Genomic DNA, 27,151 nt, shown 5'->3' on the forward strand with positions numbered 1-27,151 from the left:
AATAATTTTCTTATCCCTCTAAGGCATTCAAAAGATACAGATGATATAAAGTTGAGCAAAGTTATAATATATTAAATAATTATTTTTATTCACAAGATAAGAACTAAAATTGAGGAATTGTTTTCCTCTTACTCTGCTGCCTAGCAAGTATCAGATCATGTCCCACATGAGTCTTATCCTCAGTGAGTTTGAATGCAAACTTTAACATTTCCCCTGAATTTTCTTTTCCTCCTATATTCCCGTCTTGATTAAAACATCACCATCCATCTAGTTGCCTGGGTTTCAACCCGTTTCCATATGGGACTTCTCACCTTATCAAAGGCCTGTTAGTCCATTGGTTACTAAGTTGTGCTGCTTCTATAGAAAATCTATTATCACCGCCCACCTTCTGCTTGTATTTTCTCTTGCTTGAGGTACTACAGTAATTGTTTCCTGTTTTTCTTACTCCTATTGTTTTCCCCATCACAAGCCAACACTTGTACAACCATTAATTTTGAACACTGAGGGATCCATCAAATATACTTTTTAAATGCCTACTATGTATCAAGTGCTCTTCTGGTTTCTGGAGACACAGCCTCCATCACTACAAGCTACCACCTTCATGGGGTTTCCGGTGGAGAGCAGACTAAAAATCAGTGAATCACTACAAAGGGCTTAATGTCTGTCCCCGCCGTTTAAAGACTGCTTTACTCACTGTACTGTTTGCTTCAGGGCCACAGGCTCAATGCCTTGGCAATTCACTGCCTTCATCATCTCTCCTCTGCTTTGCTTCTAGTGCCATCTTTGACCTCCCTCTCTTCCCTTTGCTCCTGCTTCACATGCTCTAGGGGACTCACGATTCCCTAATATGCCTTGAGTTGTACCTTCCTCTCTTCTTTGGAAGGATGGCTTCTCACTGTCTCCACTTGGTAAAATCCCATACTTAAATAGAAAGCACAGCTTAAATCCAGGGTCCATTCTCCCACAGATCACTTCCTTCGTTAGGAAGATTTGATTGTTTACTTTCTCCTGCCTTGAGATCTTAACCAAATAACTACATCACACTTACGGTGTGCTATGACGTCAACACAGAGGCGTCTGCCTTTCACTCTAAAATGCCCACGAGGGCAGGACTTGCACTTGATTCTTCTCTGTAAGTCCACCGCCGTGCACAGAGCGAGGCACAGAGCAGGTGCTTTTATTTTTTTGAATGGAATGCCAGAAAGAACACACACATAAAGATGTTCTCTGAGAATAATTCTAGATCAAGATAAGAGTTACTGAAATAACCAAATAGCAAATCAAAACTTCTAAATTATTTGCATTGTAAAATATATGGTTTCGAAGAAAAACCAGAATTCAAATTTCAGCTCTGCTCCCTATTAGCTGCATAATCTTGGACAAGTTATAGTAGCTTTCTCAGCTTTTGGATCTATAAAATGGGGATAATATTACATACCATATAGGATTTTTCAAAGGATTAGATGAGAAAACATATCATCATCACAGTGCCTGGCAACAGCTGGCACTCACACATGCTGGCGTACCCTTCCTTTCTTTCCCTTTGTGCAGTTATCTTAAAAATGGATCATTTCTATATTGTATTGTAGTTTGGAACTGACAGGAAAGTTCTTTTATGTGCTATGGCAAAGTAAAAATGACTGCTAGTTACATGTTTTATATGACAAAGTAAATTCCAAGTTTAGTACTAAATTCTCGTGTCCAGGGCAAATTGGGATGGTTGGTCATCCTATGCCTTGTGTGCAGAGCACCTTGCAGTTAGAAGTTATGGGTTAGTGTCAGAGAGCACAAGGCTGAAGGCTTTTCCACTTTGGGCATGTGAGCTTTCACAACTCACTCACCACCATCTCTCACTGCCTTGGTCTCCTCATTTGTGTTCTATATATTCCTCATTTGTATATTTGCATATTTATATCACATAATAACAACACCTCCTCCATCACATGAGATGGATTAAATCTCATGAGATGTGAGAGTAAATGAGATAATGTGTTTAAAACACAGAGCATAGTACCTGATACTAAATATTGAGTCACTCAATAAGAGCTTAAAGAATGAATGGACAAATGCAAGTGTTATAGCTTACCTTACTGACTAGATGTTGAATCCTGAGCTAAGAAGTTGTTTTCAGAGTTAAGAATGAGTTAAATTGGTTAATGAAAATGACTAAGGTCAGTATAGTTAGGAGCTTTCTTGACAGTGTCAAAGGTCCTTTTAAATCCTATATACCTGAAAATGACAGCTTTAAAGCTGCTTAAAGAACAAGATAGCTTCTCCTAGAGTAAAACAATCAAAATGGGCATTTTCTTACTTTAAATAACACATTATAATATGTTGTTTCTTAGGAAGAGCTTCTGTAGGAAGTAGATTCTTGCTCCTAGCTAACAAGCTATGTTGTGTCTTCTGTACTCTATAGATTTGTACTGGTGACAAGATGTCTACGGTTAATCTGGAATTGATTTTAACTTTAGAGATATTGGAAACCCCTAAATCTATATAATAACTATGTTGATTTGGTTGCGTGCTTTCTCTTAATTTCTTTATTTTGCTTTTAAACTTAGAAGTTATTCAAATGCCCTTGGAGAAATGCTGAAGAATAAATTATTTTATCCTGTGATAAAACAGCTGAGCAGAAATTAGGAAGGGTGATCTGCATTTCTGAAAACAGTAGCATTTCTTAATCTAGATTTGTTTCAGAGTATATGAAAGGTGTGAGACTAGAGAAATTAAACATAATTTTCTTCCCACCAGTTCCAGAGAGCACTGGCGTACCATCCGCACCAATTAAGTTCACCGATCTTCTGCACTGTCCTTCTTTCTACTGGAAATTACCATGTGGGTAAAAGATTTCTCCTTAACTACAAGTGTCTGGTTGACACGAAAGTTACTGCCAAAGATGCCTAATGTTAGACTGTGTTTCCACTAGGAGACACTGACTAGATTGCAAAATTTTAATAAAAATATGAGTTTTTAAGAATGGCTTTCTTGATTTTGTATTACATCTATGTTTTAAAAGTAATATAATGATAATGATCAAATTAAAAGCACATTTTGAAATTATTTGATTTACGACTTTTTGCTTTCTAACTATTACAAAAGAAATAATCGATTACACAACAATCAATAGTTTAATTACCACTAGGTAGTCAAAGAACAAAACACAACAGAGAATTCTCATGACTTGAAATACTGTATAAAGTCTAAGTTCAAAACCAAATTAAACCGCAAGTCAAATAATTTTATGCTGCCTTTGTTCTTGGTCTATTTTTGTGAAAACCCGTTGTGTAGACAATTTTAAAATAGATACGACATCTAAATCAGCACATATGAAATGATAACTAACTTCTAAAAGTAAGTTCTTCAATGTGCCAAGCACTGTTCTAAGGGCGTTATGTGTGTTAACTCATCTAATCCTTGTACCAACCCCTGTGGTGAGTATAATTACTAGTTCCATTTAGCAGATAAGATTACTGGTGCATGAAAGTTTAAGCAGCTTGTCCAAGGATACACACTGAGCAACTGGCAGAGCCAGGGCTTGAAGCCAGGCCCTCTGGCCCTGAGTGTGAGTGCCTGACCACCTTATCACATCCCAAATGGCTCTTGGGTCTACATTAGTCATCTGGAGAACACAAAGCATCACCCTAAACCTCTGTGCCTCATCTTAGAAACACATCCTGGAAAGCCATTATGGACCAGTCACTGTGTTGCTTCCGAAGATGTTATGTCCTTGAGAAGTTCTAGGATTATAAAGCCCCATTAAGCCTTATAGGGTTCTATATAAACAGGAAATATGTGCTAAGGAAACTTTTGGGAAAACTTAGATTTTGCTTTCCCTGTCTCCCAAACATCAGTTTATGATAATGATTTTAAGCTTCCTTTACAACAGAATGTTTTAAGAAAGGGACCTGCAACTTTTGGGAGAAGGTCTCTTATTTTCCAGTAATGTTTCAAATGCTATGCTTCACTTCTGGTTTCAGAAGGGTCTTATGGTTATATAAGTGATGGAATATTCAGCTTTTTGGTCTTTCGTATCATTCACTAATCAAAAGAAAATCAACAGAAAATTTAAAAATAAAACAAATCACTAGACAGGATATATTTAATCCTAACTACGTAGGTTATTTATGGTGAAATCTTAATATAATGGAGAAAACATTTGTTAAATGAATCATACTTATGATATAAATTAAACTACTAACTACTTTCCTTTTTTTCCTCTTAGGAAAGTTACTATTTATTTTTGAATCTTTTCTGCAACTCTTACAAAAGGTTTAATTTTTTGTTAAAAAAGTTCAACTTTGCTAAATACACTTTCTGTAAGACTTTTGTGAACAGAACTAAGAAAAGCCAACACTATGCCACAGGCAACTTCCACGGTGCCGTGTCGCACAAGGGAAAGGACAAACACTGAGATGAGGCCTGTTTATAATGTCCCGACTCAAGCTCCCCAGGGGCCCACAGGACACATGCGCCCGGTGCAGGAGCAGGGGCACTGGAGCAGCTCAGTTTCCTACTAAATTTCCAATTAAGGTGAAAACACACTGACGTGGCCATCCCAACCAACACACAGATTAAACACTGATTCAAATGGAGACTCGGCTAATTTAGCAAGCTGTGTAAAGTTTTCCAAAATTTGATTTTGTAAGAAGAAAATGATTCTTGGATGAACTTTTTGAAAATGTTGATATTTCTTTGAAGAGAACCAAAATAGATGGCACAATAGATATTGTAATAATAAAATATGATACTCTCTAGAGGGTAGATATATGTTCTCAACTGAGAATTTAAAGTTATATATATAAGGTCTAGATTTTTGATTCAAACTTATTCAAATGATACTGAGATAAAAGAAGCATTTATCCTAATAAGAAGGCATAGCTAAGGTCAAAGGCTAAAACAATTTAAAGAATCTGAAAACAGAGAGGTAAAAAGAACTAGTAAAAAAATCTGGAGATTACTTAAAGGCTCTTTTAAGATGTTTCATGTCTTTCTTGCGGGGAAAAAAAGAAATTCTCTTTGTAAATGTTCGAGAGCTTGACATCAAACGCATCCTGCTGCTCTGGTTTTCTTCTTTTAACTATAGTCAGTCTTACATAAATATGGCGGTGCTCACTTATGTCAGTTAAACATAACTTTATATATAGAACATTGAGGTTTTCGGAACCTGGGATTCTTCATTTATGGGTTCTAGAGTGTCCAGAGACCTCCTGGAATTGTCTGCAAACATTCACATACACGAACCCACGTCCATTTTCTTGTGGAGGAGAGTCTACATTATTTTTGGCCAAGAAAGTATACTCCATAAGGAATCTGAGTCCACGACCTGTACCACTGTCCACAGGAGTCCTTAAACTCACAAACCCTGCAACAAAGTTTTCATAAACAATGTGATTTGAAGGTTTGAATTATACCTTCAATTTTGTATATGTTCCCATCCTGACTTTTCTTATTCCAAGTGATATCATCAACTTATCTTCCTCAAGTTTTAAGTCATATTCTAAGCTTTTGTATATTTCTCCTCAAGGAAGCCAAAGAACCGAAGGATGACGTCCGTGCCCTTTGGAACGCACTGACTGGAAGCAATAGAGGAAGCAGAGTGAGCTCAATGACATTATCCGGCCAGCCCTCTTGCACTGGTTTTAGAAGCTATCAATATATCCCAAAAGGTGTTTTAAAATAACCCTCTCACCTAGCAATAACAGTGTTGCAAATATTTTAAAGGGGTTGTTATTGGTGTATGACTAAAAATACATCACTCATGTCACCTTCCTGTGCTTTTGTTGGTTGGGTGTGCTCTCTTTGTCATTCACTCAGTGACCTCTCTTCGCTATGCCTCTCCTCAGTCCTGAAATAGAGCGATCTTGGTCTCCTGCCCGGTCCTGCCCCAGGGTCCCCATCCTAGATTTAAACAGTTGCAGTTCTGCATGGCTTCCTTCTGAAGTCTGCAGCGGCACAGGCTTCCCAGGAGGAGAGCTCTCTGGGGGGAACTGTGCAGATGGGCACGGAATAGGCCCATGGGGGCCTGAAGTCACACGAAGGACCAGGAATAGAGAAACCAGGAGGCAGGACTCCAGGTGAAGGCTTTCCTTTTTACCACAGTTTACATTTTGAATCACGTATTGAGGATTTTACTTTGCACAGTGAATCCAGTGTTCCTATTCCTTTATAATTGGCTTTTGGTTTAAGTAGGTACACATACTCACTCCCGCCTGCCCACATGCCTTGCTCAGGGCAACGGACAACATTCTCATACACAGAAATGTGTAAAATATACACCTTCAATTGGACAAGAGCTGTTCTTTTCCCTGCAGCCCTCTTACTTAAAAAGTAAACCACCGTCTCTTATCTTTTGTGTATATTTATTACAATAATATTTCATTAAAAGATAAAATAAGGCAAATTGTCATATATACTACTGAAAAATATAAAAAAGAATAATCATCCTCAGAAGAACTATAGCCAATAGAAATTGTTTTGTCGAAAGCGATTAACTTTGAAATATCAAATTGAGGATCTAAAACAAAGTTACTGACTTTTTCAGAATGCATCAAAACCCAGTAACATTACATTCACCAGATCTGCGAGCCTCTGCACTTTCAACCTTTTTATAATTCCTGGCTTATTCCTAAACATCTAAACTACATGCCTTCTGAATAAAGAAAAAAATTCTTTCGGCTGGATAATAGTGCATGCAATATTTGCCCTGACTCCATAAAAGATAGGATTGCACATAAAGTATGGAAGGGAGAATGTTGATACTCATTGTTAGTGGACCTTAAGGACATTTTATCTTGGCTCAGCACTGTGAGACCTTTGTTATGGGAATGATCTAGTTGGATCTGTTGTTGGCCTACAGAAGATGGGCTTGTGAATTCATCTCCTAATGTCACTAGTCAGGGGATGGCAATGAGGATATGAAGAGGTCTGGCTATCTGGGTATAAGGCTCCTTTGAGTCTCTTTCTAAAGTGTAAAAACATAGATAACATTCAACAGGATTATTAATTATATACTGTGTAATTGCAAATCTGGTTTTTGAGTCCTCGAGTGTTCATATTTCTCCTGATATTTGATTCAGAGTAAGCAGAGATGGAGTCCACGGGACTGACAAAGCAAGAAGGTGAAGACAGCTGCTCGTCCATCTTTGCCATTTCCTTTGGACCTGACACATGGCATTCAATGAAGAGAGGCTCAGATAAAAATGTCAAAAGAGGTGTTAGATACTCAGGATTGTATTTAAAGCTCAGGCAGACAAAGCGAGATGGTGTTTCAGAAGAGCATTCCCTCAGACAACCAGGGAGCTCCCAGGAACCACCACAAAGCAAGGACTGGGGAGACCTCCAACGTGGACCTTCTTTAGAATTTGTCTGTTTCTAAATCCCACAGGCTGCCTGTTTCCTGTTTTCTCTTTCACAGACTTGGCTTGTACTCAACAGAGCTTGTTAGTGTAAAGCATGCATGTGAGTTTGGTCTAGAATCTAATCTATTCATATGAGTTACTTCGTTAGTGAAAAATGTGATCAAGTCTCCCACAGCAACAGAAAACTGCCGGAAAAATGTAAGTGGGAATTTTATTGATCTAATCATACCCAACTTAAGATATCATTTTCTGAGTAATTGCCAGATAATGAATATACCTTTATATTTTATAAATAAGCCTAGTTTTTAAGACACATTGTAATGTTTGGATCTAAAGTAAGTTTAAGATTTCTCATGATATCAGAGAGCTGTTGCAGTGAAGCGACAGAGAAGACTGATTCAGTGAAACTTCCACGTATTACACCATCATTGCCATTGCATAATTTCACTTCTCAATGACTTTATTACTCTGCTTTTATTTGTATATGGTGAGCATATGAAACAACCAAAAATATAAAGGATTTGGGCAGAGGCAAAGTCTGTTGTAAGCTGAACCACCAGTCTAAGACCCTATGTATAATCAATACTGTATGGCATATAATATGTTCTATCTCACTTTCAAATACACTTGACTACAGAATTAAATCAAAGAAATAACTAGACAGAGCAAAGAGAACAAGCTTATTATCATTTTAGAATATACACTTGATAACATATTTTGAAGGGGGATATTAATCCTTTTCGAGGAGGCAGAATTTGATTTCAATAGGGAGGAATACAGTGGGGAAGACTGATTTAAAAAATACAACTTCAGTTATGTCATTCTAATTTCTCCTCTCTTCCCCATCCTCTTCTCTTTTCAGCTCCCCTCCCCTCTCTTCCCACCTTTTCTCTCTTCTCTCCTTTCTCCTGTCATTTTCTTACTCTATGGGGCATCTGCTATGTGAAAGGTCCTGCATTAAATATATGAATACACTTGGTATTCAGTGTTCAGCCAATTACTTCCTGGTGTTTTTCTGATTTGAAACTAAGAATAATAACCTGTTATTATGACCTTTCTAGAAATGAGAAAGGTCATAACAACAGTTGACAACTGTTACATAAATACTGATTTGAGGCTTGTCTGCTTTCTGGGTCTCATAATTCGACAATTCTCTTATTATTGCAGTTAGTGCAAAAATAAGTACTGTAAAAATATTGTTCCTTGATAGCACAGTGTGACGTGAATGCAAAGAAACTGTTTTATACAAGACATCATCATGTATCTCATTTGAATTTGATTAAGATAAGTAACTGGAAACTAAATTAGCACCATCATTAGAACAGGTTTTGTGATTCCTTGAAAGACACAGCAAATGTCTTAAGAGACCCTCAAAGTACTGTAACATTTAATCGATTGCTAGGAAGCAAATTAACTGCTGCCTGTGGGCATCAACCTGCAGCCAACTGTTGAAAGCGCCACGGCGCCGGGCGAGGCAGGAAGGCTCTCTGCGCTCAAACTGCCGTCCGAACCCTGAAGCGTCACCACTTCAGCTACTAGATGGCAAAGGAGGTTCACGGCTTTTTTAAAATCATGAAACAATAAAAACTTCTCATGACTGATGTTTCATTCCTCTTTACATAAAATTATAAGGGAAATTCTTGGGAAATAAGCTATGGTTGAATGGAAGAGGATAAGAATTACATTTGAAATAGTAGCCGTCATTACTGGAAAGAACCAGAGAGAGTGCCCAGGGACCACTTACCAACGTGAGAGAAGCTGGGAAAAGGGACCGAGTTAATTTCAGGGTGAGGGCACAGGAACACGTTGAGACCTATAAATTTTTTATGAAGCAATTTTGTTACACCTGATTTGTATGTAAGTCATGAAAACTGAACTGAGTTTTCTCTCCTATGAAAGCTGGAGGCAAATTTGGCTTGAAGCCTAGAAGAACAGAGTGCTAGAGCGTTCCTTCAGATCCCCCTCTGGAAAGTTGCTTCTGTAAGTGTTACAGAAACAGCATCTTGCTTCTATCACTCTCAGTGGCTAAATGACAAGGGTTATTTTTTTTTTCACCAGTGATGTTAAATAATTCAAGTCACTACCAAACTGTGTAATGTCATTTCTGCCAAACATACCTAAATCTACCAAGATTTCTCATTAAGAGTTAAAGATTAAGCCATTAAACTACAAATCATCCATTTATCTCCTCAATTCCAATCACTAGGATATTAATGATATATATGAAAGCTACATTTTTATATTTGCAGTCAACTCTGAGAGCTTAGCTTATACAGATTATTTCCAATCTTTTGCAACACCACCACGACGACAACCACCACCACCACCAACGACAACAAGATTCCTGCGCAATTGATATCATTTTTGTTTCTAGGGAGAAAAAATGTGGCATAACACTCATTAGAATTAAAATCACTAATTTTGAATTCACACAAGTTTGGTTTCTCCTCTGTCAGTTGGCATTGTTGGCCACAAAGCCACTGACCGCGTCAGTAATTATCCAACGATAAAACCAAACGACACTGGAACATATGTATGGTTTGTTACTTTTTTGTGTTTTAATTAAGGAGGCAAGGGTAATTGAAAGGAAAAGGAAAAATGTCAGTGCAATAATTTTAGGCTTTGATGGTATAATTTGATAAGAAGAGTAAGAAATGTGCATGATGGGATTTTGCTTTTATTGGATTTCCCAGGCTTTTCAAATGTTCTCATTTTATTGCTGGCTGCGTCAGCCCTCCTGAAAATATTGGTGTCATCAACATAATTTGCAGCATAATTACTAATTGTGATAAAACACAAGAATTATGATTTAAAAATTCCAAGAATCAGTATCCTAACTCCATTTTCCTAAGATACATATAAAATATAAAGTGGATTTGCATGCTTCAGGTCTAAGGGAGGAAGCCGGCTGAATATTCACAAAATGACAAGGAGAAAACAATTTGTGATTATAATAATGCCACGGATAATCCACACAGTGACTTACTAAATTGTGAAATTGTATTTTTAAATGCTCAATATCCAATATTTTGTTTCTCTCATAAAATATGGCTGTGATCAGATTGATATTTTTAGAGAAAACTGTATTAATTTTCTTTCTCACAAATTTCTTCCAAATTTGCTACTTTCTGGCTTTTCTTCAAATCATGTTTCTTTAGTGAAATGGAACTTTAATTAAATCTCTATAAACTCATCCAGATATGGAATTACTCTTTCTGTTAATAACCCTCAGTTTTTAATTCTCTTTTCTAGCACATTCTAAGTGGCAAAGTGGCTTTACTTCAACCTTGTTTTATCCTTGAGTTAAACTCTGGGGCCTGAAGTGCTAGTTGTATTTACATAAAATCTTTCCTGGAAGAGGCAGCACTGTGCTAACTGAGTGATCAGATTACAGATCCTTCTTCCACTTCCTTTAAACAATTTTCACAGCATTAGGCATCATAAATGTGGTTCCTGCATTTAAAAAAAGTCACTGGGATTTCTTTCCAACAACACACTTTAGAAATGTTTATTTTCACATTGTGGGTCCATCAACTGTGAGCACAGTCCTGTTGTACGTGGCGGCAGAAAACTTCACCTGAAATACCTACCAGCAGGAATCCTGGGGGGCAAAGATCCTCCCCCTGGCACTGGATGCGGGGCCTGGATGCTATTTAAAAACCCTGCCCTCAGGAAGCTGGGGCAAAACGCCTCCACCCCAATGGCTGGGAAGGATCCTTTTAAGAGATAAAAATTGACATTAATCATAAAATCTTCTTTGTGGAAAAATTGTTGATCATTTAATTGGAACAAAACATAATCAACAAAGACATCAACCCTTACAAGGAAGCTATGAAATTAAAAGGAATGGAACACATTTTTATTCATAAATTGAAAAAATCAACCTAGTTTTTTGGAAAGAAATCTACCCTTACCTAGCTACATTTAATAAAGAAGGTTCAGAAGCATCAGAATGTTAAGATAAAATTTCTAAACCTACATTTGACACAGGGGATATAATGGAAGTCACTGATGTTGTCTATTTGCAGAATTCCCTTCTACATAAGCTATAATGTGCGATGACAACATGATAGGATGTGAGATTTTGGCCACACTGGGAGGGCAGTGCTTCACCACAGGTGGATCACTATTCGTGCGGAAAATGAACACTTTTATACCATATGGAAATTACATGTTTTTGAAATAATAGTAGGCATATCAACATACACAATTCTTAATTTGTTTTACTTTTCTATTAGGGACAAGACATGAGAGTTTGCAAAGGTAGAACCACATGCTTTATCATTTTTAAAAAGGCTATTGTGAAGCAAAGATAAAAAACAGTAAACTACTCAGAAATTTATCCATAAAATTATATAATGAATCATAGAATAAAAGAATATCTGTGCTGGAAAGGACTTGAGAGATCATCCAGTCAAAACGTCCTCATTTTACAAGCCAGCAAACTGAGGCGTGGCGTGGGGAAGGGACACCACATAAATGGCAGACTCCCAGGACAAAATCTTCCTACTATAGGTTAAAAATAAATAATGAGCCACTTCCTGTTTGGGAGATTGCTATCCTCTGAATATAAATTAGAAACCCTGCACTTTGGACAAGCAGCATTACAATTTGGAGTCTCAATGACCTGAAAGACACTACAACCATTTGGAAGGAAATTCAATACACAGGCACGATCAGTGTGTGGGCAGCACAGGTAATTGATGTGGCATCTCTAAGTTTAAATCACAAGAACATCCTAAGAGCCAGGTACCCTGATGGTGTAAGGAACACATCTCACTCGGGCCCTCTGAAGCCGCCATCGGACCCAGCGTGTTTCGTGTGTACAGACCTGGGATCTCTCCTCCTACCCTCAGATTTAGCAAGTCCTGCAGTTTTGAAGAGACTTCACTCTGTTCCTTGACAAATTTTGCACCTAAAATAGGTTAAAATTTGAAGCTTCTTTGAATGTTGGCCAGGATTAAAGGGATCTGGTGCACCATACTCTCTATCTTGATTCTACGGAGAAAGTTGTTGATAAAGAAAAGCCAGCATTTCTAAGATCTTTGGAGGTGTCTTTATGACAGAATAAAGCTACAATGAATGTTTTAATGGGTGAGGCCCATACACCGTGCATTAGATTCAGGAAAGCACAGAAAGAAAATCATATACTGTGAACAGACTGGTTTTGTTGTTGATTTTACTGGGCTTAGGATGATTGTCCAGCAGAGCTGGAGTCCCTTAAACATTAAGAAGTCTGGCAAAAGTCCCAAGTGCTAGGCCAGAAAGTGCTCCGAGGTAACTTTCCAGGAATGGGGAAACTCATTTCTCCTTTGTTCCTGCACAGGAGATTTATCACTGAGCACAGGGTGGTGTGTGCCCACGGGCAACGTTTCCCACACACGCGTTTTCCACACTGCAATCTTTCCTCACTGTCGAGAAAATACTCATAACAAAGGAGCGTCAGCAAATACCAGGTGGGGATAATGATATCAAATATTTACAGGGCATTCTTATTTAAAGTCACAAAAGAAATGGCGATTTTACAACAGGGAAGGTAATCACAAGAATGTAAATTTTTTTATTTGCTATGAAAAACAAAAATAATCTGATTTTAGCAGATTATGGATTTACTGAAGCCAAATAATAGGAAGCCTGGTTCAAGAATACTAAATCATGAGGAAAAAGAATAACATAGACATGCATAGGAAAGAAAAAGGATATAAATGTAACTATCTTAAAGGAAATCTGAAGAAAACAAAAGCAGGTCGAGCAATGACTTTAAATAGCGTTAACATGCTTCACATTTAGAGATTTTTGTCTGAGTTTTGGCTATCTTTGCCAACATTATTCAAAACTTTAACTTAGAAGAGATGTCCATTATTTTAACTCCTTGAAAGAAACTAAATACAAGTATTATTTTATCGCTACGATTACAGTGATTACTATCTTTGTTGTTGTGACAGCCAGTCATATTTAATAGCAGCTTTCTTTTCCCCAAACTTGCTGCATCATTCATGATGGGTTTGTTATGTTTCTTCACCATGGATTAAAAGGTCTTTCATCTCTTGTGGCATCTCCTCGTTAAGGAAGTGTCATTTTTGAACCTGAAGCAAACAGAAAAGCTGGTGTACACGAATACCCATTCAGCTGAGATATCATGTTATGCTATAATTATGCCTCATCATCCTTCCCCTTAAGGTCAGTCACGTCCATGAGATTGCACAAAACACCACGGCTCTAAATTTTCACAATTCAATCAGGAAAACTGAAATTACTCCTGCTTATAATTCCCTTATCTCTTAATCCACAAGAAATTAAGTTCATGAACATTTTGAGATTTGATATTAAATAATTTTAGTCTGCTTTGCCCTATTGCTTAAGTTGCTGATTCTCTCTGACTTTTTTTTTTAAGTAATTGTGGAATTTATTAATTATATTGTAGCTGAAGAAGAAATAACGTCTAATATCTGTAGCAGGAGAAATACAAATTTCCGCAAGTATTTTGTTTTAGTTACATTCAGTAGACTAAGTATTTGTTAATAAAAATTAGATTTTTATGTGAGGAGAGCATCCCTCCAGCCATTACAAGCTTGAAATGTAAGATGTGTCACTTACACACTCTTCTAAATCTCAAATACCTGAGATTCCAGTTTATTAACGATCCTGAGTTGGTGAGTTAAAGAGAGACCAGAATGTGACTTTAGCATTATATTGCCTCCAATACTGAGTTGCCAGATCACTGGGCGTCCTGTATTTTTATTTGCTAAATCTGGCAACCCTACCCTAATATAATTTCAAACACTTATGGAAATCAAGCAGACGACAGACGCTCTTGACTGCTGGTCTAAGGTAAATTAACCTAAGTCACTGGCTGCAGAGTTGGAGATCCATCTGTCTTTCCTCAGCTCAGTGGTTCTAATGCCCTTAGGAGCATTCAAATTATGACTGGGGAAAGACTCTACTGGTGTTTAGTGGCAGGGGGTCGGAATGGACGCCAAAGGCATTGCAATAAGTGGTGTTCTCCCTGAACAAAGGAGAATTCTCTCTCCAGATGCTAGTAGCACCCACTGAGAAACACGGTACTAGAGGTAAGGAATCTTTAAAAAATGGTTGCTGGTCAAGGGGTCATATAATGAGACCACAATGTGAAAAAGCAGAAGTGGACATGCCTGCATTTTGACATCTGGTTTGATCAGTTGTTGGAGGGTTCTGATTACTCAGATTATCTGCAAGTAATCTGGTCTGTAGAGTAACCAGATTTTAAATAATTGTAATAAAATAGATTTAACACAAACTCTATGAAACAACTGAAATAACTCTATAATGATGTACCTGAAGGATAACTTTTTATGAGACTTGAAATAACTTTACATTGGAAATTAGGTATCATTAAGAATTTGTGTAAAAGATGACAAACTACGACTTTAAACTCTTTGTATCTGAATTTCCTCATCAATAAAATGAAAATAACAACCTGCCCTACCTCATGGGCTGTTTGTGAGGATTAAACAAAAATAAATGATCACAAATATAAGACAATATTATTAAACAGTCCTAATGCTTTAACAAAAGAAACATCTTTAGATGAGAAAGTGAAATAAAGATTGATTAAATTTTCTAACGCAGACCTAACCCCCACACACATACCCAAAACCCTAATAGAAGAAACCCCTTCTTTGAAGATTACATATCAGTCATTTAATTTTGCCCAAAAGGTTTACTAGGGGCATCATCCCCACAGTATGAACTTTTGAGACATGACTCATTCACACTGTTTCCGTTGGGGTGTATTTCTGCAGACATCCACTCTGATCTATGTGAGGACAAAGAATATACAGGCCTCAACAAACATACACAAGTTAGAACTGGAAACTTAAAATACATGCACACTCGTGTGTGTGTGTTAAATAAACTGTAAATAAAATATAATTTTCCCCGTGGAAGGTGCTCAAACATTTTTGTTGTTCGAGATGTGTGATCAGAGAATTTTGGAAATCAGTTGTTTAAACAATAAAACAGTGAGAAAAATGCTAAAGTATTCATGAAGTAAATAATTACTTCAAGAGCTTGAACAATTGGGGAAGGGCCTTGCTTTCACCTGGTCCAAGGCAATGATCCCAGAAGACCACTCTGCTCCTTACACGGAGATTCTCAGCCTCAGACGTAAAGTATGTAACAAGGCCCAAGTGAACACATAGAATATGGAAAATCCATGTCTTCCGCTCCTAAAATGAGTTCTTTGTCGATTACAATATGAATGCAAGGATGATCTAAGCTGATCTAAAAAGAGATGACAAAATCTCAGGGCAGAGTATTAAAAATATGGATTTACACTTGTATCATAGCAAATCTGGCCCTAAAAAATACACTGAACTTACAATCAGACATTAAATTGATAAATTTTGTGCTATTAATATATAAAATGAATATTCAAATTTGTTTTGTCTTGTTTTGTTTTTTGCTGTAGAAGATTCACCCTGAGCTAACATCTGTGTCAGTCTTCCTCTGTTTTGCATGTGGGTTGCTGCCACAACATGGCTGATGAGTGGTCTAGGTCTGCGCCTGGGATCTGAACCTGGGAACCCCAGCTGCCGAAGTGGAGCATGCTGAACTTAACCACTAGGCCATGGCGCCAGCCCCTATTTCAAAATATTTTAATTTCATTCCTTTTATTTTACATTTTGTGTGTTTTACAATAAATATAAAAACATAATACAGTAAAACAGGAGATATATATGATGTACATAAATTAGTATTCATATAGTAGAAAGTTTTGGCTCAAACACATTTACTGACAGGAATGTGACTAAAAATTTGGAGAGCTGAGGATTGAGTACGTATGCATTCAGAGCAGGGATCATTTCTTCATCCTTAAGGATCCAGCATCGGGTTCTGTAACTGGCACATGGTAGCCACTCCATAACTCTGTGGTTGTGATTAATGATGGCACCTCTGAACTACAGTATGAATAAATTCAAAGTTCAGTGACAACAGTCTGTTAAACCAAATGCTCTGCCAAGGGCTTTTTTCCCTGACAAATGCTCACTTCTGAACCTTCAAAGATCCTCTCCTTCACTATCTATTTATACATATGCCTATCTGTCTGTCTGTCTATCTATCTAATTTTACTTATCCTTTCTCTGTTGGACTGCGTGGGTTTCCCTCCACTCGTGTTTTCTCTCCTATGTGCCTCTCCCTCCTTTCTCTGTTATAGTAGTTTATAGTATTACACACGCTGTCCTCCACTGAGAGAAGTAAAATAAACCATAGGCCCATTATGTTTGTTTGAGCATACGCTGCCTAGTTTTCTGCGAAGGTAGATAAAGCCTCAGACTCTAACAGTTACATCACCATTGAAGGAAGACCAGCAACAATAAGAGGAGCTGCTCACATGTAAGGTATCGGAAGAATGCATCTTTTATCCCAGGGACCATTATTTTGGGTCTCTTTACATAATAACATGCAGTCTAGGAAAGACTAAGCCTCTCTGCCTCGTTCAGTAGAGAAAAGATTCCCGCCTCATTTTGATGCATGCGGTGGGCCAGCAGGGAGCCCAGCACGGTCTCGTCTCCTCTGACTTGATCAGAAAATGCATGGAGAAGGGTTTCAATAAATGCAAGTTGAGTAGGTGAATAAATAAATGATCAAATGAAAAGTGACAAATTGCTCCTTAGGCAAATATCTTGCTAGGATCTAAGGAAGTACTCTGCCTGCTCAATTGCTTCCTAGGCCAATAGCAGCTTTCTAATGGCTCTATGAGAGCTAATTTTCAATTAGGCCTACAATGTGAAAGAGAACTATTCCATTCATGAATAACTCATTCATTTATCCTTTCATACATTCATAAACGTATTCATTTATTCAGTAAGTATTTATTGAAGCACCTATTTTTTTTCCTGGCACTATGACACACATTCCTAGCACAGAAGTAGGAAATCAGATAATTTTTGATAGGACACTATTATTTTCAGCAAGTAATTCTAGCTAAGCCAAGCCAAAGACGCAATTACAGAATTTTGCCCATTTCCTAAATTCTTAAAAATGGAAATATGCCTACAATTAAATTAGTATTTTCCTCTTTAGCTACATGTACAGCTAATCTCCATGCAGATTCTTCAACACCAAATACAATTAAAGCTCACGCAACAATTACTGTTTTGTTTTCGACTTTTTTTTATCCTTCAGGTCACTGCAATATGAATTTTATGGATTTCTCATCTTTTCGTTGTTCAATAGGTCACAATAAAAGTAATGAAGCAAAAATGGCAGTTTCATGGCTAGATTTTTATGAGTTATTTCTTCAGTGCTTTTAAAAGGAAATTTTTAGCTTTCCCTGAGTTATTTTTAAACTTGTAGGATATATATGATAAAATTATGGTTGCTACAAATTATTTTTTAAAGCAAAGATAATTTAAATATTTTGCAAATATTTATCTCTTTAGCAAAGAGAATTTAAATATTTTGAAGCTGGTTAAGAAGATATTTATTGAAAAATAAATGTTAATTTGTATTTAAAATAGAAGTTCCTTGACTTTTGAAAGTTCCTTGACTTTCTTCATCTGTAAAATGATGGACTCGAACTTCCCTCCGTTGTCTTTAAGCTCTAAAAGTCTCTTTACGTAATTTTTTATTTCATTTGTCACATTAAATTAAGCTTATATTTTCCCCAAATGTGGGTTATATCCAGTGGTCTCACCTATGTTTATATTCGCTGGGACTTGGAATCTCAATTACCAAAAAAGTGTCCTGAACAATTCAGCCACTGCTCATGGGTCCATCGGCTTTAGTGGTGAAAACGCCCAGGCCCAAGGTCGGGCAGGACTGTGAATTCTGACTCTATCGTTTGCTAACTGGTGATTGTTGGATAAGTTATTTACCTTCTCTGATACTTAGTTTCTTCATTTGAAAAATGGAGCTAATAATAAACATGTCACTTATATTGGTTTATTGTGGATGACATGGGAAGTGCCTAGGAGTGGCTGACAGTATGTGTTCAATAAATGAGGGAGAAATATTTCTCCTCCTTGATTCCCTACCCTGGACCCACCTGTCCTATCTGCACACTTACATGACGTTTTCTCCACCTGGAAGGCCCTTCTTGCCTTCGGGCCTCTGTCAAAAGACGCCCGACACACCGGGGAGGAACTCCAGCCCCCGCTCCTCTGCGTCCCCGTAAAACCTCAGTTGCTATAATGAGGGCAGAACACTATCCGGGACAGTATTTACTTGTTTACTATTTCACGGTACCAAATTCACATGCCTTTAGGAGCCCGGGAGGTTCAATAAATAAGCATAGCAGCTTGGTGACAAAGGCATTGAGCCAAACTGAAGGGCCAAAGTTCTGGTTAAGGACAGGGAATTCAAATGTTTTAAAGAACACTGTCGAAATCAAATAAAACACTCCTCTTAGCTGAATTCAGCCTGTGGGTGCCACCTGGTGACTTCTGGCTTATGGGTGTGTCTCCCCCACCAGACGAGGCCCCTCAGAGCAGGGGTGAGCCAGGTGCAGTTTACTCTCCTTGCGTGCCCCATCCCAGAGCCTGCCCGTGGTAAGGGCTCCATGTGATATTTATCGAGTTGAATTAAAGTCATCTTCATATGAATAGTTCGAAGGTAATTTGACTTTATCTGCACAAATAATTTTTTCTCAATATCAGAGCTTTTAAAACCATGTACACTCTAATAATATCAATATCCTCAAAACTGTGCACAATTATAAAATTCAATGAGATTTATATTTTTCCACTTTAAATGCTTATGAAGTGTCAGTGTTTAGGAATCACAGACTAAAATTCTAAAAATTCTAAGATTCTAGAGTTCTTTTGTCTAAGAAGTGGGAAGGGGGCGCTGAACTTGAAAAGCATGCCCTCCTGACGGAGCACCACACGGGGTCTTGGTTGGCGGACCTCTGCCCAGCCTTTTCATTCTGGGGTCAGACTTTTAAACTATATGATCTTTAAAAAATGCTTTTACACCTCAGGTGCCAAGGAGTCAGCCAAGGAGTCAGCCAAGGAGCTGTTAAGCAGCACTTATCAATGTGTATGAGAGCTAGATCTACTTAGCTTCACAGCCGGTGTGCTGTGTATTGAATATTTATGAACTCTGGGTAGATCGGCCACATTATTAGAGGGAGGTTTGCACCTTTAGCACACTGGAGAAAGAGGTCATGAAGCAGGCTGCACCTGCCTCTTCGTAATTTTCTGAGGTTGCCTACAGACCAGACTGACCATTCATTGCTAGAATGTCCTGCTGTCAGGCACATCACACTGTTGCTGTCTCACAGACAACGTATGAAAGAAGATATTCTGGATTTAGTTTCACTTCCGGATATTGATGATAACAACCTTGGCAGTGCTATCTACAAACAAATGTGTTAATACATACCAAGCATTTCTCATTCGAGGATAAGATATTTAAATTTCTTTCAAAGTTTTGTTAGCTTTTTTCAGGTAAGAATGGTACCCATTTGGCATCTCTATGGTGTGGATTGGATGGCAGGATAGTTTGATTTAGTAATTATCATTTTGAAGTTTTGGTCTTGAAAATAATCAGGGAACACAATTAGTCTTGAAAATAATTGACAGCAGCCAACAGAGAACACAACTAGTCAAGACCCCAATGACTTTACACCAATTCTGGTACCATAAATGTCTGATGGGGTGGCACCGTAATGATAGTGGTGGTGGCAAAGACATGTCCACTTGTCCAGGTAGCCATCTTCTGCCTGAGGCAAGCATGTGGGGTTTGCTTCCATGCCCCTACTGCAACCAGGCATGGCACGCACACTTAGGTGGACACCTCCCTGAGTCCTTCCAGTTCAGATCACGTCACTCCTCAGTTAAAAGATTTCAGAATCTCCCTACTGATGAGCACAAACCCAAGACAGAATGGCTTCAAAATCCCTCACTTTTTGCTCTGAACACACTAGAACATTCATTGTCATTCGCATGTGTTGCTCATTCCTTCCAGCACAAAGTGAGATGTCTATCTCGGCCTGACCCACTCGAAATGCCCTGCTCAAGTACCACCTCTTCTAAGAGGCTTTCCATTTCGCCACTGCTGGAAGAATCCTGCCCTCATCTCTGCTCCGTCAGGAGGCAGCAAGTTGGTGCTGGAGTCAAAAGGATCCAGTTTCAGGACCTAGCTGTGCCATCACTTGCTGAATGACTGTTCACAAGTCACTTCAACTCCCTGAGGCTCAGTTCCCATTTTGGTGACATGTGGAAAATAGTGTGTTATGAGGACAGTTATACAGGAGTGTCTACAGATGCCCGGCATTCAAGTAGGTCCTCCCTACCACCTTTCTTGTCTCCTCCCCCCTCACGTGTAACACAGTTACCTTTTGCCTGGTAATGTAAATCTTTCTGCTCATAATGCACCTTACAAGTTCCTTGAAGAGTTTCTTTTTTATTTATTTAGAACAGAAATCAGCATGGTATGTTGCATATGGGGTCAATTGTGAAGGTAACTTTTCAAAACAGGAACTACAAAGCATATCCATGTCTTCTTGTTGGTGACAATGTTACTAATGGTTTGGACAGCGACTTCTAAGGGTGAAACGACAAAATCCATGCAACTTGTTTAGCAAGTTAGTCAAAATATCATTAGAGTCATATAAATGTTATGACATGTAAAGCCACTTTCCTTAGCTCATGTGTTCTCTCATTCCTAGACAGACAGACAGACACTGAATGGCACTAATGGCCAGACATGGGGCCTCCACACGTCTGCTTCTTCATTTCTTTCAGTTTGGCATCTGTGCCTCTCATTTACATATTTAAGGAACAAAGAGAGAGATCTTGAGGGCAGAGCAATCTGAACAGTTTAAGACCAAAACAAAAGTGAGCACAGAGCTGAGACGAAGTTCTGTGAGGGGAGAGACTGACTCAGCATTCCTTCTCTGTGGGCCTAACTCTCTTAAACATGAGCCAGCAAGTTCCATGTCAACTGTGGCCTGGAGCCAACTAATAACAGCTTGCTGGGTTCTAGTTTCAAAGACATTCATGAGTGTGAAATGGGTTTGAAAAGAGTCAGGCATTATCCAGTTTAATGTATGTTTTAATTTTTATTGAGGTAATTCCTTTTTTTAAGCTTGATGCCTTTGAGGACTATATTAATTGAACTCTCAGGTCTGATCTGAGGTAACACTCTTCCTGACAATAAGGGAGAAAATGGGAACAGAGTCACATAAGCCTGATTTTACTACTCTTAAGCCACAGAAACTAGGCGTGTCAAGATTGCCTGAAATAATGTCTCCATTGCAATCTTCCAGCCCCTTGCTCTGCCCCCACTTTCGCTACTGTTTACCACCAGGCTGTTCTTGGAAGGCCATTAGACCAAGTTCAAAATGAGGAACCAGGCACATTCTGTTCTGTGAGAACTGTTGAAGGAGATTCATAGATTTTATAAGGAGAAAAAGTGAGAAAAAGAGAGCTAGCAGGCGGTGTTCACTGTTGAAAATGTCCCTATTAATGTATTCTTCAGAGGTAGTTCCAAGACAATTTCAGACGCTTATGTCATTAGATCACTGGTTCACTTAACGTACATGCTTTTTATTACATTTTAAATACTGGCTTGGATGTAGATTTGGGTAGTGTGCTAAAATGTTCTGCTAGTAGTGGTGAATGATTATAGCTTCTTGGATATAGCGACAGTGAGAGAAACGGCAGCTCCTGACATGATCTATGTGGAGGGGAGAACATTTGGAAGCAGTGTGAGTGCATTTATTTCTGCGTGGGCTCTTTGGGCACCCAGCCACTTTCAAAGCATTATTTAACAAATTATGGCACCACAAAAAGGATTTTATGCTCTGGATCTTAGTTTTCAAAAGAGGAACCAATAAATGTCTGCAGTTAATATCTAAGAGAAGAACAGGACTGAGTTAAATTAAAAGGACGTTTATATTTGCCAGCTAAAAATAAAAACTTACTGCTTTCAAAGCATTACATTCAATTTTATTGCTATTTAAATTGAGTCATTTTGTGTACACATTGTTGCATTAATATGCAAAGAGAAAGATGCTTGTTTACTGATACTTTTAAGGGGCCACATCATCTTACTACACAGTGATGAGTTTATCGCCACATTTTACAGTTTCAGAGTTTAGGGAACAATCATGCACTTTCATTTATATTCAATTTATAAAAAAATCCCCACAAAACAGCCCTCTCATTTACCCTTTAAATACTGGCACAGGTGCTCTTAGATGAAACTAATGACTGTGCAGTCTTATCGTCTGAGGCTGTGGGTAAACACCGTGTCACATGAATCACCCTGAGCATCAATGAGGTTGGGCCAGTGGAGATCTGGGGTGATGAAACTACTCCCTGGAAGAAAGCTGTTTGCCCATGTGAGGCAAATTTAGTGCGTGGGACGAGGTAATTTACTAAACGGGACCCTGGAAGAATTGATTCACTTCAGCTGAGAGAGCAGTTGGCTCCGACTCCATCACTGAGAGCTGCTCATTCACACTCAAAGGCATATAAATCTCAAATGGAATGTTCTTTAATTGGGTGCATATAACTCTGGGGTAACTGGATACGGGGTGGGGAAGATAGAAACGAGTGAGGACTAATTAGGGAGCCCCATTTAAACTTCCTTTCCAAATCACATTTTCACAGCACTGAATGACCGTGACCTAAGGAGACGAAGTATTTTCAGGAAACAAAAAAACAAGTATCATTGCTTAACTGTAACCGCAAAGTCTGAGTGGAGAGCGTCCCCAAAAGTTTGTATTTAAGTGTAGATTTAACTATAATCTAGCAAAATGTATTTATAGGAAAGAATTGCTGGCAAAGATAAACACTGGATAGTGGAATAGGCTTGTCAAGAAATAACAATGAAGGGGAGATAGATTTTTGGGTAAATGAGACATATAGATCAAAGAAAAATGGTTGCGAAAAGATAAAGCTTTATGTTTGTGTGCATATATGTGAGTGTGTTTATAAAGTATTGATTTACCAAACTTTTAGCACAATCTCAAACAATGAACAAATGTATGACTTTTTCATTCTGTCTTAAATGAAAGAAAAAGTTTTCCTGAGATTTTTTCCTTTGATTTATAATGTGTATCTTATGAAAAAACTTAATAATCTCCACTATGTGAAAATACCCCATATTAAACAACTTTTAAAGACTATCATGCTTACAGCACAAGCTGGGTATCCCACAGAAGGAACCACCTCAGTTCACACTTGATGACAATGCAGGTCCTGCCTCTCTAGTCGTGATCTGACTTCATGGTGGCAGAGACTGACTGTGGCCCACCAGTAGCTACTTCCTTCTTCCTAGTTTCAGAACCCCTGATTTTGAGCTGGCACATGCTGGCCAGAATAAAAATGATATTTTACTAGCCTCTTACGTATCCGGATAAGGCTGTGTGACCAAGTTCTGACCAGGCAGTGTAGGGGGAAGTGACCCCAATGGAGGAAAGATGACCATGTTTACTCTTTCCTCCTTGAAGCATGGAGCTTAAGCAGCCATCCTGGGCAGTGCTCCGAAGATAGCCACTCAAGGAAGGAGCCTGGGTCTTCGAGAATCATGAAGGTATCCTACCAGGCATAGATAGCTTACCCCTGGATGTTGTTTTTTTGGGAGAAATCCATTGCTTTTTGGGCTTTTCTGTCACTTCCAATAGAATCTAACCATAAAGTGATAGTTTGATTTGTCCCTCTTAACATGCCTGGTCCCAGAATTAACTGCATCTATACCTTATGCTAACTTCATCTCACACTTTGAGTTTGAAATAGCATTCATAGTTATCATTTTGGCTATTCTAGACTGCTCTTCCATATCTCTACCATTAGATGTAATTTCTTTGAGGCCAATATCATGGGATCTTGTTCGCTGTTTCCCCAGCCCTTAAAAACTGATGAATGACGGAATGAATCTTTCTTAACAGATATTTTCTACCATTATTTCAAAATAAACCTTTTTCTTTTGACAAGGATGAATTCTGATTAACAAATGCAAATATCCCATGGGTCGTTTCTAACCTAATTTTAATTCTAAACCTAGTTTTATACATGAGTGATTTTTTATTTTCATCTTTCAACAGTAAAGCTAAGTATATAGATTAAAGATGGTATAATTTGAACTTAGAAAAACAAGTAGTCTGCATGAATTGAATTATTTTTCCACTTAAGTTCTATAACTTTGGGATAACTTGAGGGCAAAAAATACTATTGACCCGAAGAATCCAAGCTAGTCAAGATGTACATGTCATCTTGTACTTAGATGTACTCAGTCGCATAAGATGTACTTAGAGCATTCTGACAAAAGGCCAAAGTTCGGGATTCCACCTGAACATTAGCTGGTCAGGGTGGCTGGTGAGAGAGACGGAGGGAAGGTGGGAGGGCTACAACTCCTTAGTGGATGAGCTTGACAAACTTTCTCCCACATCGATAGCATACCTGCCACAGGTAGATGTGGCTGTTCCCTGGATTACTCAAGGGAAAAATCCACCGAACAACTTTTTGTGGAATCTAGAAATTTCTTGAAACTTTATAGAAACTTTACAGAAATTTCCTACCTACTTTTTCTGCTAATAACGTATCCTTTCCTCATCTTTTTAACCAAGTTAACTCCTAGTCATTCTTCAAGACTCTTGCAGGTTACGTCCTCTAGGAAACCTTCTTTTATCCTTATTGTTCTTTCGATAGTGCCAGTGTGCTTACTGTGAGTTTCATTCACTTATTTATCACATATTACTGCACTCAAGTATTAATCAGCTACTTCTTTGTCACTTCTACTAGACTTATATTTCTTGGAAGTAGAGACTGTGACTTGTATTAGTATCCTATTAGCTGCTCAATACATGCTTGTTGATTGAATGACTCTATAAGTTCAGTCTTTAGGATAGATATTAAAACCATTCCTCTAGGGGCTGGCCTGGTGGTGTAGTGGTTGGGTTTGCGCACTCTGCTTTGGTGGGCTGGGGTTCACGGGTTCAGACCCTGGGTGTGGACCTACACACGGCTCTTCAAGCCATGCTGTGGCAGCATTCCACATACAAAATGGAGGACGACTGGCACAGAGGTTAGCTCAGAGACAATATTTCTCACACACACACAAAAACAACCAAAAAACCACTCCTCTATTTGATGATAAAATTTGGATTTCTCCAAGAGGAACCTGCAATTCTTTGTCAAATTAATTAAACAAATACTTTCTTTTAAGCTGCTTAAAAAGAAAGAGAGTGGGGGCTGGCCTGGTGGCGTAGTGGTTAAGTTTGCATGCTCCACTTTGGCGGCTCGGGGTTTGCAGGTTCAGATCTCAGGTGTGGACCTATATACTACTCATCAACCCATGCTGTGGTACTGTCCACATATAAAACAGAGGACTATTGGCACAGATGTTAGCTCAGGGACAATATTCTTCACCAAAAAAAGAGAAAGAGGGTGAAGCGGTCTTGGTCCACATTACATGATAGGTTAATAAATAAAATGAAAGAAAAATATTATGGCTGTCATTCAGGCATGGGATCTTAGAACTGAAGAGAGCCTGTACATGCTGGACATTCTTTTACTATTCTACTTGCATCTCTGCGACTATGCTATGTGTCAGTCTGTTTCATTTTTGGGCTTTCCTAGTCAATAAAAAAATCAGTAAAAAACTTGTCTGCATGCAGCTTCCATACAATGGTCTTAAATAGTTGCATGTGACAACACAAATGGTATCTGGAGAGACAGATTATTTTCCCTTCCATTTTCTCCTTACATTTTTGAGTGCAGGATAAAAATATCTTGATCTATCAGACACATTTAAAAGTCTCACCATCCTGGTTACCCGACTGTTGGAAAAAATATGCTTTGCTATTGTTACTTTTAAAATGCGTCATCTGGAACTGGTCACAGTACACAAGACACAGACTATAAAAGGACTCTTTCATTCCTTAAATATGGTCCTTTTCTCATATCAATGGAACCTAAAATGGAGTCGGCTTTTATGTAATAGCCATGTCATGGTGCTATCTATTATTGAACTTGTGGCCAACCAAAATCCCTTGGTGTTTTTCAGTTGACCTGCATCAAAGCCTGACTCTATTTAATACAATCTAAAAGCACACTGCTTTATATTTATTCTTTTCAATTCCTCTTGCTTGTTTCGGCCCTTGTCAAGCATATTGAATTCCTTGTACACAAGTAAGAAAAAGATTAAGATCCTCATCAACACTCTCCATCCTTTAAGTAGTCCCACAATTTACAAACCAAGTCATTGGGAGGCACAGTTATTCAACAGAGACACCGATGCTACCGAAAAGCTACAGTAAGAGTTTGATATTATTCTTTACTCAGAAACTTGACTGTTTTCTTGCCTCATACTTAGCTCAGCAGTGTCACACACACAGCAGTGCAGTGTAATCTATCTGTATTTTGTTATGAAGATGTGGGAAGAAAGTAGATTTAACCTGACATAATTAAAGAGCATGAGCTTCGGGGTCAGACAGACATGGATTCACATCTTGACTTTGCTGCCTATACTGTGTGATAGACCTACAGTTATCACTGTGTGATAGTGAATAAGTTGCTTAACAACTCTGAATTGAACTCCATTGTGAAATGGGGAAAATAATAATAATTAGCTTTGTGGTGTTTGTGAGAATTAGTAAAGCTACACATGAAATTGTACAGCATTGTGTCTGGCACAGAGCAGGCCTACAACAGGCAAATAAGATCACATCAGGAAAGTTGGTCTCTCCTGAGCCAGCTATACAACAACATAGAGGAATCCTAAAATAAAAAATATTTCATACCTTTATACTTTCCTAAGTCTTAAAATCTGAGGACCAGAAGGCCAAGAACCACAGGGCT

The 27,151-nt window shown here is 38.3% G+C and overlaps 1 protein-coding gene and 1 long non-coding RNA gene across 12 annotated transcripts in view; one reads left to right on the top strand and one right to left on the bottom strand.

Moving 5' to 3' along the window:
* EPHA6 (EPH receptor A6) overlaps positions 1-27,151 on the bottom strand; it is a 779,380-nt gene that overhangs the window by 124,771 nt on the left and 627,458 nt on the right. For 9 of the 11 annotated variants that reach the window (XM_070582909.1, XM_070582911.1, XM_070582906.1 and 6 more), the window contains one exon: positions 10,949-11,074. The exons of the other annotated variants lie outside the window; for them this stretch is intronic. In XM_070582909.1, the coding sequence (XP_070439010.1) occupies positions 10,949-11,074 (126 nt within the window). The remainder of the gene's footprint in view (positions 1-10,948; positions 11,075-27,151) is intronic. 11 annotated transcript variants of the gene reach the window in all.
* On the top strand, positions 5,210-5,764 carry LOC139076961 (uncharacterized). Its single transcript, XR_011529048.1, has 2 exons — positions 5,210-5,398; positions 5,525-5,764. It is a non-coding gene; the product is annotated as an uncharacterized lncRNA (long non-coding RNA).

Source organism: Equus przewalskii, chromosome 18, assembly GCF_037783145.1.
Source record: "Equus przewalskii isolate Varuska chromosome 18, EquPr2, whole genome shotgun sequence".
Lineage (NCBI taxonomy): Eukaryota > Metazoa > Chordata > Mammalia > Perissodactyla > Equidae > Equus > Equus przewalskii.